General features: G+C 38.1%; 1 protein-coding gene across 2 annotated transcripts in view; it reads right to left on the bottom strand.

The window, feature by feature from the left end:
* The window catches only part of PLA2G4A (phospholipase A2 group IVA), a 160465-nt gene that overhangs the window by 71097 nt on the left and 74795 nt on the right, over window positions 1–14573 (bottom strand). For both annotated transcript variants that reach the window (XM_039257200.1, XM_039257201.1), the window contains 2 exons: window positions 9192–9229; window positions 3869–4010 (listed from right to left, as the gene is read on the bottom strand). In XM_039257200.1, the coding sequence (XP_039113131.1) occupies window positions 3869–4010; window positions 9192–9229 (180 nt within the window). The remainder of the gene's footprint in view (window positions 1–3868; window positions 4011–9191; window positions 9230–14573) is intronic.

Below are 14573 nucleotides of genomic sequence, written 5' to 3'. Positions count from 1 at the left end.
TCAGAGTGAGGAAAGGATTTTAAGTGTGGGTTTGAGAGCGAACAGAATGTGGGGGGAGGGAAGGCCCAAGCGGGACTACAGAAAACAGAGGCGCTGTGATCAGATTCAGACATGCTGAGTTAGAGATGTGATGGATACCAGTGAAGCAATCAAGTAGGTACCTAGATATTCAGGTGTGAAGCTCAGAAGGGAGGTTCTAAGTTGTTGGTATACCTGGGGGGAGTTCTTCCTACACAGGTGACACAGAAGAGAGAGAAAGGAGAGAAAATTCATTTTTCTAAATGTTTTATTTGTTTTTAAGAGAGAGAGGAAGGGGAAGGGCCAGGGAGAGAGGGGCAGAGGGATAGGAGCAGACTCTGCACTGAATAGAGAATGTTTCAAAAAGGAGGGAGGCATCTATCATTTGCACCTACAGGGTGGGGGTGGAGGGGGCCCACAGGGCCAGGTCTTTTGCACTTATGAGTACCGGCGACTGGAGGAGCAAATGCAGTAGAATTATGGGGTCTGAAGCCTGAAAAAGTGAGGAAGGAGAATGAGATAGGGCAGAAAACTCTGGAGAAGTCTGTGAACATAGGGAGAGAAGTAGAGAGAAAGGGGAAGGGAATGCACATTCCAGGGAGACTTTTTGTTGTTTCTTTTTTCCCCTTCATGTCGGAGTTTATATTTTTATAGTAAAAATTCACACAGAGGTAGAGACAGACAAATGGGGAGGGGTGCAGGAAGGGAGCAGCCCTGGGGCCCTGGGGGGGCCAATTGATACACTGGGGCTCCGAGTTGGGATCGGCCATCCATGTCTGACGCAGATCTGCATTGCAAAGAAAACGAACTGTTTTCTCCACTGAATTCAAGAGGGAAGTAGCAAAGGACAGCATGGATTTATGGGACATGGCAATCCTCTGGCAAAGAGTGAAGGATTTCTCATCTGATGACATTTGATCTTTCTTTGATTAGGAGGCCACTCGATCGGTTGTGAGGGGTGCAGAGCATAGATCAGCAGCTAGGAGGGAAAGAAAGGATTGTTGCAAATAACTGAAAGCAGCAAAGCAGGGAAACGCCGAGATAACAAAACAGGGTCTCCCAAAGGAGTTGCGGGCCAGGAATTACAGAGGGATCCATTTCCTGCCTTTTTTCCAGCAAACTCATTCCTCCGGGCCTGACCAACAGTCTTCAATTCCAGGAGGACTTTTCCATTGCAGGGAAGGAAAAGGTTTTCCACGACACTTTTAAGGTCCCTGACTCTGAAAATGAAACCGACAAGAGAGATGCACAGGAGAAAAGCATACACATGTGTATAAGGGAAGTTTTATGTGACCTGGGAAACTTCACAAGGAAATGAACACCCAAAGAAATTGTTATACCTTAGTATTTTTAATGCTAGGTTTTGATGAAGAGTGGGTAGTCATGTGGAAATAGGATAGGTCGGAGTACGAGTGGCAATATAGAAAACTGGAGGAAATTTAGCAAGACCTGTCTGTTTAAATTCTTCCTGGAATTCCTTTGTCTTTGGAGAAATGGAGAGCTCTTTTCTTCCAGGTACAGGGAGGGGACCTCTTGCATGAGGGTCTTATGGCCTGCTGCAGGGGAGAAGGGCGAGAGGAGGTCACAGAGAGTTTCCTGCTCTGTGTTCTCAAACTCCTTTGGCTTGAGATATTCAATGTGTTCAGCTGCCGTTATGTTGGGTCAGTGAGTCCCAAACCCCACTGCCACCTCTCCGCCACAGAGAAAGAGTGGGTCACCCCACTGTCGGCTCTCTATCCTTCCGTTCATACTTCTTTTTAAACATTTTTTACATTTATTTTTTTATTTTTTTTTAAAATTTATTTCTGAGAGAGAGAGAGAGACAGTGTGAGCAGGGGAGGGTCAGAGAGAGAGGAGACCCAGAATCTGAAGCAGGCTCCAGGCTCTGAGCTGTCAGCACAGAGCCGGATGCAGGGCTGGAACCCACGAACCGTTAGATCATGACCTGAGCCAAAGTCAGACGCTTAGCTGACTGAGCCACCCAGGTGCCCCACACCTCTTTTTAGAAAGAACTTAACACATCACTGTGTTATCTGCTTAAGATCTATCTTAAGAAGACTTTCTATTCGACTAGGCTTTAAAGTCACCAAGGACAGTGACTGTCCGGCTTTGTTCATCTCTAGTTTTTAGCAGGGTCTCAACAAGTGACAAATGGCAGAAATGAAAAAAAAAAAAAAATTGAAATATCATTTCTCTGCTCCAAGGGTATAAAAACACCAAAAAAGGATGGGGACGAAAAGAAGACTATAGATCTGTTGCTGAAAGATTTACTATACACTAAAAACAATAAGCAAAGACAAAAATTTCTCAAGACGCTCAAAACTTCTGAGTAATACACAGAGAAGGAAATGTCTTCAAAGAGTAATTAAGCTGAGACAACGATCAATCACAGGTGCTACCAGGGATCTGTATGGTGATAAGCAAGTTGGATGGGTGAAAAGAAGTCTCTAAGTCTTTTTTTTTTTTTTTTCCTTAGTAGAACTTCAATAGAGGTTTTGTTTCTCCTCCAAGCTTTCCTTCAGCAAAAATTCCCTATAAGCGACACTTTACTATAGAGTCTGATCCTGTAACATAAAAGCCATTCCGGCAGCAGCGGACTGGCTTTCAAACACCCCTATGTCCACATAATAACACATTTGGAAATCTGCAATCACATGTGGAACAGGGGTGCCCATCTGGCTTCCTTATTCAGAATTTATGTATATTTATATGCAGAATTTATATACATATGTATATGTATACATGTAAATGCAATTACTTAAGCATTTAATAAAAGGATAGACCAATAAATGGGGATGGACAGATGGATAGGTAGGTAGGCAGATGATAGATCAGTGAAGGGATAAATGGATAAGTGAACAGATAAATGACCAAAATCTGGCTTACACATTACAGGTTATTGAATAACAAATGATATATATTTTCCTGGAAATTAAGGGAAGAGAAAGAAGTTAAAGTACAAATAAAGGATTGTACTTCCTGTATTTATTCACAAAAATACTTTAATTTTAAGATCAATCACTAGGATGATGAAAACATTAAAAAGCAGAGGTCATCATTCTTTAACTATTCGGTCAATCTGGGATGACAGCCTGTAGCTTCCTGCTATGAAATATTAGGAATTTGAAACAATTCCTTTTATCTCTCCCATTCTGTTCCATGTAGTTTTGTTAACTGTGTTATCATTAACAAGATTTGTAACACTTTCTTCTTGTGTGGTGATGATAAGTCTCACAATTGTTTAATCTTAGTCCATATTAAAGTTAATCCAATGATCCCAGAGGGGAGGGGAGGGAGCGAGGGGGATGGGAAAAATGGGTGACGGGAGTGGGAGATACAGAATTCCGGTTACGGAATGAATAAATCATGGAAGTGAAAGGTACTGCACAGAGAATCTCATCAACGGTGTTGTAACAGCGTTGTGTGGTGACCCACAGTAGCCACACTCATGGTGAGCCCAATGAAGAGACTTGTTGAATCACTGTGTTGTACATCTGAAACTAAAGCAACATTGTGTGTCAACTATACTTCAATTAAAAAATAATAAAAATAAAATAAAATTAATTCAATGATCTTTCTACATGTGAGACTAAACTTTTCTAACTAATGAACTTCTTGTTTGTGTAGAAGTAGGCCTATGCCTCTTTGTAAAGCTGTAGCTGGTCAATATTGCTAAATATGGGCAGCATTTGTGACAATCTTCCCCAGAGAATTTGTATTTAGCTCATCTTAAAAAGCTCAAGATATAACGGTTAATCTCACTGATTTCCATATTTGGGTGAAACGGGGGAGACCGTACAAACACAATTATTACTGAATTGCAATAACATCTGAAAAATTCCCAACTCACGTCACGTATAGAATACAGGCCTCCACTCTTCTCTGGACCCAGGAGTTTCTTCATGTTTTCCTTTATGTTTTCTTTTCTCTGTTGTCTGAAAGTCTTCTCCTGATCACACAGAGCCATGCTGAATCGGAGGTCTGGGGATGAACTGTATAGAAAATAGACGGTCGTGAGCCTATGTCCCCAATAGCTTTGTTATAATCACCCAGTCCCACTCCCCGGAGGCTATGCTGATATATGCTCACTGTTCCCCTCAAGCCATTTTCTAGAAGGGGATCTGTAACAAGGGTATAAAATGATGGCTGTCTTTCTTTTTTCTTTTTTTTTTTTTTTAGTTTTGTCCATTGTTCTAACTTTATTATTGTTTTATAGTTTATAGTCAAGTTGGTTTCCATATAACATGCAGTGCTCATCCCAACAAGTGACCTCCTCCATGCCCATGCCTGTCACCCATTTCCCCCTCTTCCCCAACCCCCATCAACCCTCAGTTTGTTCTCAGTATTTAAGAGTCTCTTATGGTTTGCCTCCCTCCCTCTCCCCAATTATTTTTTCCCCTTCCCCTCCGCAACAGTCCTCTGTTAAGTTTCTCCTGTTCACATATGAAAACATATGGTATCTGATCTTCTCTGCCTGACTTATTTCACTTAGTCTAACACCCTCGAGTTCCATCCACCTTGCTACACATGGCCAGATTTCATTCTTTCTCATTGCCATGTAGTATTCCATTGTATAGATAAACCATATCTTCTTGATCCATTCGTCCGTTGATGGACACTTAGGCTTTTTCCATATTTTGGCTATGGTTGAGAGTGCTGCTATGAACATTGGGGTACATGTGCCCCTATGCATTAGCACCCCTGTATCCCTTGGGTAGATTCCTAGCTGTGCTATTGCTGGGTCATAGGGGAGTTCTATTGTTAATTTTTTGAGGAACCTCCACACTGTTTTCCAGAGGGGTTGCACCAGTTTCCATTCCCACCAACAGTATCGGAGGGTGCCTGTTTCTCCACATCCTCACCAGCACCTATAGTCTCCTGATTTCTTCATTTTAGCCACTCTGACTGGCGTGAAGTGGCATCTCAATGTGGTTTTGATTTCTATTTCCCTGATGATGAGTGATGTTGAGCATTGTTTATTAGCCAAATATTAGTGTCCATTAGCCAAAATGATGGCTGTCTTAAAGCCCTATGTCCCAAGGTGTGTTTCCAGAAAATCTGGAGTAGGAGATGCTTTAGAAAAAATAAGCAAGCACACAAACAGCCCCTGAGAAATTCATCTTAGGATAGTAAAGATTCTAGGAAGTAATTCAGAAAGTAAACCTGTTGAGGTCTGTTTGGCATAGTATTTCCCAAATTTATTTGAGCAAGAATTCCTTCCCCTGGCCTTCCATCCCCCACTTCTCCATGACATAGCATTAACATTCCAAAGAGTTATGTTCTGAGGAGCATACCGGCAGAAATACTGTCTTAATGAATTGCCTTGTCTAAGAGATGTCTTCCTGTGACAAAAAAAAAAAAAAAAAAAAAAAAGGAACTGCTAATACTAGAACTTCAGACAGAGCCACGTCATTTTGACTGGAGGATTTCAGAACCTTTTCATTGTATACCCTTCCTAACAGCAGCAGCAGCAGCAGCAGTTCTCGGGTCCCCAGACTATGCCAAAAACCACTTTAGATACATAGGCATGTATCACTGCAGAAATAATGGGATTAAATCTCACATATTATTATACAATATACATTTTTTATAACTGCCTATTACAGATCCAAAAAACTGAAGCTCTGAGAGATGATGCAAATAAATCCAAATGTAGAAAGTAAGATTTCACTAATAAAATATTGCCTCTTTACCATTCATAAAAGCAAGTCCTTCCCTTCAGAGTGAGTTAAATTTAATTACCATTTCTGTTAATTCAGTGTATCTCTTCCTTGTAAAATGTAGACCAAGAGACTCGATAGCCTCTGGGCTATGTGCTCTACAGTACTTGATTATAAATAATATTTTAATTACTACTTCGCAAGGGACAGATATGGATAACTCAAAAAAGAGGAAGTATGATTAATAATGAATAACAGAAGAATATTTAGTTTCACTAGCAAATTTTAAAAATATTCTTATCAGTAATTTTTAAGAAATATTTTAAGTATTTATTTTCCAGTACAAAGTAAATATATTCACTTTGGGAATATAAATTTGCAAAATACTTTTGAAAGTGACTAAATGATGAGTACCAAATAACTTAAAATATTTAATATTTAAAAATAAAATAATTAAAATGTGTATGGCCTTTGAGTAATTTTATTTTTGAATATCTGCTTTAAGAAAACAACTGTTAAGGATGCTTGGGTGACTTAGGCAGTTAAGTCATCCATTAAGACTCTTGATCTTGGTTCAGGTCATGATATCCTGGGTGATGAGATGTAGCTCCAAGTCAGGCTCTATGCCTGCTTGGGATTTTCTCTCTCCCTCCCTCTGCCACTCCCACACTCAAAATAAATAAATCAACTTAAAAAAAAGAAAATTAACTGTTAATTTTGAAAAGATCATTTAGCCATATTGTCCGATAATAAAAAATGATCAGTATAGCATATTAAATCATTGGATTGTACAGTTATTAAATTCGATAATTATGATGCTTATGTAACAAGGAGGAAAAGAGTTAAGAGTCAACATTTATTTTAAGTCAAATCTTAGGGGTAAACTCTCTATTATTATTTATTACAATACATTAAGTTGAGTATCTTCTAACCATTTTGAGAAATAAAAATCTCACCTGCACAGTTCTTTCTGTGAATCTGCCTCAATTGTGTTTCCTTTTCTGCTCCTCAGAGTAACCACTACCTTAAAGTTACTCTTTATTATTCCAATATATTTATACATTTATGAATTATAATTATTTATACATTTATAAATTATAATTATTTATAATTTCTCAGTATATATTTATATCTTTAAGTAACATGAAGAGACATTTTGTTTTTAATTTTTTCTAAATTCTATCAATTATATGTATTCTGCAGTATTTTTTCCATTGAACACTTTGTTTTTGAGATTCATCTGTGTTTATATATAGGAATAATTCAAACATTTTTTACTAATATGGAATATTTCTGTTATATGATTATAGCATTACTTATTCATGAACACTGAGGTTGCTTTGAATTTCTGTAAACTATTACAAACAGTTTTACTGTGAACATGTGGTGTACATGTAGAAAATTTTTCTATTTTCTATTAATACAAAATAATATATGCTCTTTTCCTAAAGAACAGCTCATTAAATCATCACACTAGATATGCTTATAAAATACTCTTTTCTTATTTTACAAAGGAGCAAAAGTGTCATTAAAAATCTTTCAACTGTTAACATAAAATGCAAGAGGCAGATTTAAAAGGAGTTCTCACTGAAACTCATGTTCCTTGAGTATATACTAGGTAATATACTTGTAATACACTATGCCGGTCACTATCCTACATTAAACACAAGGAGCATGATTTTTCAGAAAACCTATGAACAGAGCTATGAACACAAATATTTAGAAGATATCAGTACAAACATGTAAAAGAAAATTCAAAACTGTTGAGTAATTTTATAAGTATATTAACAAGTTTGGTTCATTTATTTCCTCCTTTATATGTTATCTTTAACTGTTTAATCTGCTTTGTTGATTTTATTTTATATCTAATGAAAGACATTCCATGGAAAGTTGAATTTTTCTTTAAATAACATTTCTAGGGCGCCATGGTGCTCTTGCTTTCGGCTCAGATCATGATATTGCAGCTTCGTCCCACACTGGGGTGCCAATGGGCTGCCAGCACAGAGCCGGCTTAGGATTCTCTCCCCCCACCCCACCTCATCTCTGCCCCTCCCCACCTTATGCTCCCTCTGTTTCTCTCAAAATAAATAAACTTGAAAAATAATTTCCAAGAATATTTCCATTTCAGAGTCAAGACAAATTAACAGATAAAAATAGTTTGATTAAAATTCATTATAAATATAGAGTAAATTGCTTCTGAATATATGTATCTTATTTAGGTGAGTTTTTCCCCTCCATTTTTTCTTATCTGTGCTTTGTTAAAGTGAATTTCTTTTACTTAATATGCTCCTAATTACATCAGTATAGACCATTTCCCATTAAGACAAATAGCATGACTTTCTAGTCAAATAGCAAAAGTTCTTTTAATATCATGCTAAAATATACCACATTTAAAAAAGTTTTTAGACAGATAAAGAGAGAGCCTGAGTGGGAAAGAGGGACAGGTGGGGGTAAGGGAGAGAGAGAGAGAAAGAGAGAATCTTAAGCAGGCTTCACAATGTGGGGCTTGATCCCAAGATCCTAGGATCATGACCTGAGCTGAAATCAAGAGTAAGATGCTCAACTGACTGAGCCATCCAGGTACCCTTAAAATATACCATGTTTTAGCAAGAATCAACACAATGCAAAACAACACAACTCAGTTACTTGGACTGTCCTGTGATATTTCCTGACATATTTTGAGGGACAGTGGTAATTTATGTAATAATTTATGAGGTTGAATCAATGTGTTCTGGGAACCCAAATAAGAGAAAGAAATACCAAATCCAATGTCAATATAGCCATCATCATTCATTTGGCAAATCACAATATAGGAGAATGTTATACTAATATATGCAGTGTTTGGGTAAATTAAATGTGTACCAGTTACTTTGGTAAAACCCACTTCAAGGGAAGTTCAAGGATATGCAGAGAGTTTGAGGGAGGTGGGATGTACTGAACTCAGCGTTAGATCCAGCTAAGTCTCCAGGCAGACCTAACTCCCCCTAAGATGCACCGCTTGAAAATAAATAAATGATTTTCCAACATTTTTTTGGAGGCCACTTTGAAAGAGTAACATGGTTCATGGAACTTTACTATCTCTGTGAACAAAAACAATCTCAGTTTTCAGTTTTTTCCTTTTTATAGTTTCCTGTTTATGTTTACTTTCATGTTCTTGAATATCTATCTGAATCAACAATGAAAAATAGGCTTAAATAACCATAGCTGCTCATTTCTATGGGAAATAGGTAAGAGGGAGGACTCTTTCTAAAAGCCCTTATTATTGAACTGATAAGCCTTGAACTCTATTATGTGAAGACCAAACTACAGGAAAAGTAGCAAAGATACAAAGTTTATTATTTTTTTTTAATGCCGTAGCTATTAGGGAAGAGCTAAAGAAAAGATTATTTAATGTGCTGTTTATGTTCAAAAGCTGTCAGAATTATTTCATATTTAAAAGTTTACCCTTAACAATTAAAATAAATCAGTGGATCACTCACAATATTTTCCACCCAATGAAATAAATGTACTTACCAAACTTCAAGAGACATTTCCAGAAACATTTCAGTGACCTAGAACAGACACATTCATCAGATTAGGTCATAAAATGGATGTATATCACATATAATGCAAACAAAGTCAAAAAATTTTTTGAGTGCTAGTTTATTTTTAACCTAAAAGAATCCTAAAAATAAAAGTAACATAGCTTTATGAAGACCCTAAGTCATATTTCAATAAATATATGTTTTACTATTTTTCATGATATAAATCTACATAATCAGTCATTTTAGTAAATATAAGAATTGCCTCTGCATAATTGTTTTCCTTCTTCACTACAATGAAGGAGTTGAGTTCTGCAATCATTACGCATGAGACATAAAAATTGTCTGAGCTCTAGGGGCACCTGGGTGTCTAGTCAGTTAAGTGTCTGACTCTTTTTTTTTTTTTTTAGTGTTTACTTATTTTTGAGAGAGAGACAGAGTGGGGGGTTGGGGGGGAGCAGAGACAGGAGACACAGAATCCGAAGCAGGCTCCAGACTCTGAGTTGTCAGCACAGAGCCCAGTGAAGTGCTTCAACCCATGAACCATGACATCATGACCTGAGTGGAAGTCGGACGCCCAACTGACTGAGCCACCCAGGTGCCCATAAGTGTCCAACTCTTGATTTCAGCTCAGATCATGATCTCACAGGGTTTGTGGGTTCAAGTCCCACAGTGGGCTCTGCACTGACAACATGGAGCCTGCTTAGGATTCTCTCTCTCCCTCTCTCCCCTACTCGTGTGTGTGTGTGTGTGTGTGTGTGTGTGTGTGTGTGCGCGCGCGCGGCGTGCGCGCGCGCTCTCTGCACCACCCCCCTTTCAAAATAAATCAACATTATAAGAAATTGCCTGAGCTCTAAAAACTAAGATACTGTGCCTGTGATTCAGGAACTGTCCCCAGGCCTCCAAATAGAGGTGGAAATGGTAAGGAGGTTAAAGAAAGCCTAGGTGAAAATTCACACATGTGCGTTTGTGACAAGTGTGGGCTGTCATAGACTGGAGACAGAACACCTAGCCAAGGTGGCAGCAGGACTGTGGCCAGCCAACTATGGCGGCTCAAGAAACATCTACAAATGGGAGGTGGGGCTCAGGTTTTCATTTTTCAACACTGTGTGAGCTAACCAAATTTCTAGGAGGACTCTGGCCTGCCAGTGAGCCAATATTAGTCAAATGGAAAACAGAGTGATTAATATCCAAAGAAAAAAGGGGTATTAAAAGGTATCTCTCCAGAGACTACAATTCTGTTGTATAGAAAGACATTCTCTGTACTATCCCTGCCATTAGTTATGAATAATATAATTTTAGACTGTCCTGAGAACCAATTGAGAAAATGTTTTGCAGATTGCTGCATAATTATAAATTGGTGCTATTATTTTTATTATATCAGTTACCATAGAATATAGTTAGAGCAAACCTGCCCAATACCTTCAAATAGACCAGAACTCAGATATGCCTCTTAAAAGGTGAAGAGGGCATTTTTAGAAGCAACACAAAATGCTATAGATTACTGGCTTTGTTTTCTTTTTGGTTTCAGAGGATGGAAAAAAACAAACTAGAAGGAGCTTTCCAAAAGGTTAAAAAAAGTTCATGGATAATTCTCAGCACTTAATTTTATGAATAAGAAAAAGGTATTGAAATCATCTGTACAAGAATTTGCCTCTCCCACTAAACTGTATCTATCTTATATAGACCTATCTTATATACATATCTTACATGCATTCATATGTATCTTATGTATATATGTATCATATGTATCTATTTTATATAGATCTCTATCACTAGTTCATTGCAGTATATGGCACATGACACGTAATCAATATCTGCTGAATTACTGTGCATGCGTGTGTGAGGGGAGCACATGAGGCAATCTTTTCTTGTTAAGAAACATTCCATCGCTACTAAACATAAAACCATGGGCTGGTGTAACACAGCCAGCCATTCCTATGAAGTCCTATGAACCTTTACTCACCAAAGCAGCATATCAGTATCACTTTGAAGTTAACAAAATAATCAAGAACCCCAGTACAAGTGGAATTACACATGCCCAGATGAATCATAGTACAGTTATAAGTCAAAAAGATGACTGGCTTGGCGTGCCTGGGTGGCTCAGTCTCTTAAGTGTCCGACTTTGGCTCAGGTCATGATTTCACGGTTCATGAGTTCGAGCTCCATGTTGGGCTCTATGCTGACAGCTTGGAGCCTGCTTTGGATTCTGTGTCTCCCTCTCTCTTTGCCCTCCCCCGCTCATGCTCTGTCGCTCTCAAAAATAAATAAACATTAAAAATTTTTTTTTTTTTAAAAGGTGACTGGCTTCCAAACAATTAATATAACTGCTGTCTGTTTTACCCATGCTAGTAGCACTGCTCAGACCACATCCCGGCACATCATGTCTATTCCTGTTTCTAAATTTCAAATGGAGACTTTCCCAAAGAGGGCTTAGAAAACTTTATATCGGATGAGATTACTTAGGATATTTAGTGAGAAAAACAAGACATGGGTAAAAACATGATCTGTTTGCCACCCTCCATGCTCCCAAGTACATGAAAGCTGGTATTAAAATAAGACTAGATTTACTGTTTTCATTTCCAGAGGGCAAAAACACCATGGATTAATGGAAACTAAAAGAACAACATTACAACCCATTGTGAAGTTTTCTAACAAACGGAAAGATTTTAAGCTGGAATGAGCTTCCTAGTCCAATGTGCCACGTCATGACAGACTTGAGAAAAAAGATGGCTACCCAACTGACAGGCCAACTGGCATTATATCTCATGACAACTTTCCTGACAACTTAATAAATGAAAGGAAAATCAACTCTGCTATGTATTTGTCTTCAGAATGTCCCTTACACATCCGGGCATAGCACTTCTTGGCTGAGACATCCATAAATCCTCAACTGACTGATAAGAAGGGAGGATGAGAGAAGTGAAGACGCAGGATTCCTGCCATTGGGAATATTACAGAATGTGGTGCGGAGGGACTTGTTACATGGATGGGGATCTTCACTTCCTCATGTTGCCCAAGTGGATCACCCACCATCTGGAGGAAATTTTAAACTCTCCCACTTGATGTGCTATGCTCAGACATGCCGTGAAGACTGACATTTACAGTCTCTCTGCACCTTTTACCTGAAACATGTCATTCAGTGCAATAGCCACAAAAGCATGTACTTCCTGTGAGGCATTAAACAAGTATTATAAATTCCTTCCCACTCACTGCATGAAGTGGTTTTGTATCACAGTCTTCTACATTGCTGGTATTACCAAGGTAAGCTGACCCCATCTGCCTGGGTCTCCCCAACCCCATACGCTTAGCTAGGACCCAGACGAAGGGGAAGAACTCTACCTCTTCTAGGAATTATAAATGTAAGAAGCAGGCTGTGCTCTGTGTGCATTCTTGTGGAAAACAACAATCTCATCTTTGAATTCCACAGTGGAAAGCAATGCTAGATGCTTACAATGGGGGATGTTCAGGGTGGGGAGGCGGTGGGGGCCCAGAGGAGAGAACCTAAATAGAGAAGCCATTTTCAACTTAAAAATAATGTTTGAAAAGTATCTAATCCACTAACCCTCTTGCAAACTTTCCAGGGTCATTTTGAAATGATAAAGCTAAAGCAACAAGCATAGTGCTTGGCATGAAAGAGGTTGTTTAAAATTATTGTCACAAAGAGATGCACACAAACGATTTTAAACTTGAGAACCTACTCTTTTGGTAAAGAGCTCCCCAAATACTCTCTGCCTTTTCTTATTAACGTACTCTAGCATTTACAACCTTAACTTGCAATAAAACATTATATTGAGTTCGGATCCCTCCTGAGTCAGGGTACTCTTTTTCTCCCCGTCAACAGACTTACACAGCAACGGATCACAATGCAGTTTTGATAATAATTTATATCGCCTGGGAGAACTACAGAATATTGTCTGCTTTGCCTGTATATACCTGACCTGTACAGGACAAAATAAAATTATATTTCAGAAATAAGGGCTACTTGCACTAAGAATCATGTTTCCGTACACTACAAATCTAGCCAATGAAGAAGGAACCAAATGTAGATCTAACAGAAGCAACTCCACTGTGGAGTGGAAAGTACAATCCCACCAGTGCAAGCCAGGTCACATCCAGATAAATTCTGCACATTTAAAACGGAATGAGGACTGCTAAAACCACTTTTTAAAATGTGTCTGATTGTTAATAACACAAAAAACTAATGGTTTTTAAATTGAGATATAATTGACATTTAACATTAGTTTCAGGTATATAACATAATGATTCAACATTTATACATACTGCAAAATGATCAGCACAGTAAGTCTGGTAACATACGTGATTTCTTAAGAAAATAAAATTAGCGTTTACTACCAGGAATCATCTAATCCATTCACCCAAAAATTCAGGATAACTGTGTCCCTTCCCCCTCCCACCAAATATCACAGCTGGTGTTACAAGATTTGAAAGATTAAAAAATACATTATTTCCCCTATAGTCATGTTCCACTCTATCATATAGCTTTCCTCCTTACATCTGAGGACAACCTCTCTTTTCTTCACTTAAGGTCCCTTTTCCTTCCATGGACATTGAAAATTCTAAACCAGACTTTGTAGAGCACAATTACCAAACCAAACATTCTCTCTTTTTCTCTGAATGGGGATCTCCCAGACTTTAGTTTTTTGTTTTTTTTTAACTTAATTTACTTTCATTATTCCTGTCTGGGCACTTCTTAAATTTTCTGTATTTCCCATAAACGCATTCCTTAATCCATTCATCCAAAAATGATTCAACCACCTAATGTGTATCAGGCTAAGTATGCAATGGTAATTAAGATGGATGTATTCTACTCCTTGATGGAACTTAGATCCAGTAGAGGACCCTCAGGAATACAAAAACATTCTAAAGTGCCCTATAATTTAAAACTTGTATTGCAAAAATGTAAAAAAAAAAAAAAGACTCATTTACATTTCCATAGTTAGCATCCCCAAATAAAAAAGCATTTTCTTTTAAAGCCAGGAATTATTTGACCTGTGTTTGAACTCTGACCCACTTCCATCTGACAAGATTCGGCGTTGGTGGTATAGTGGTGAGCATAGCTGCCTTCCATCTGACAAGATTCATATCTTGGCCAAAGATCCCCCAGACTTCTCATCAAAGTATATAGTTCTCTTGTTTTCCCTCCAAACTTTGCTTTGTCTCATTCACTTAGCTAAATTATAGTCTTAGCCATCACACATGGTTTTCCAAAGAAATCATCCTCAAACTAACTTAACATTCTGAACTCAGCATTAAAACTACCATTTTTTAAAAAGCTTTGCACACCACTATCTCTTCTATAGAAGCTATCTCTTTCATTTTCAAGTTTGCAACCATGAATAAGCAGTAATCA

Source organism: Hyaena hyaena, unplaced genomic scaffold, assembly GCF_003009895.1.
Source record: "Hyaena hyaena isolate Hyena2069 unplaced genomic scaffold, ASM300989v1 scaffold_606, whole genome shotgun sequence".
NCBI classification, from domain to species: domain Eukaryota; kingdom Metazoa; phylum Chordata; class Mammalia; order Carnivora; family Hyaenidae; genus Hyaena; species Hyaena hyaena.
Note: the sequence above shows the minus strand (reverse complement) of the source record. Positions and strands in the feature narration are given on the sequence as shown.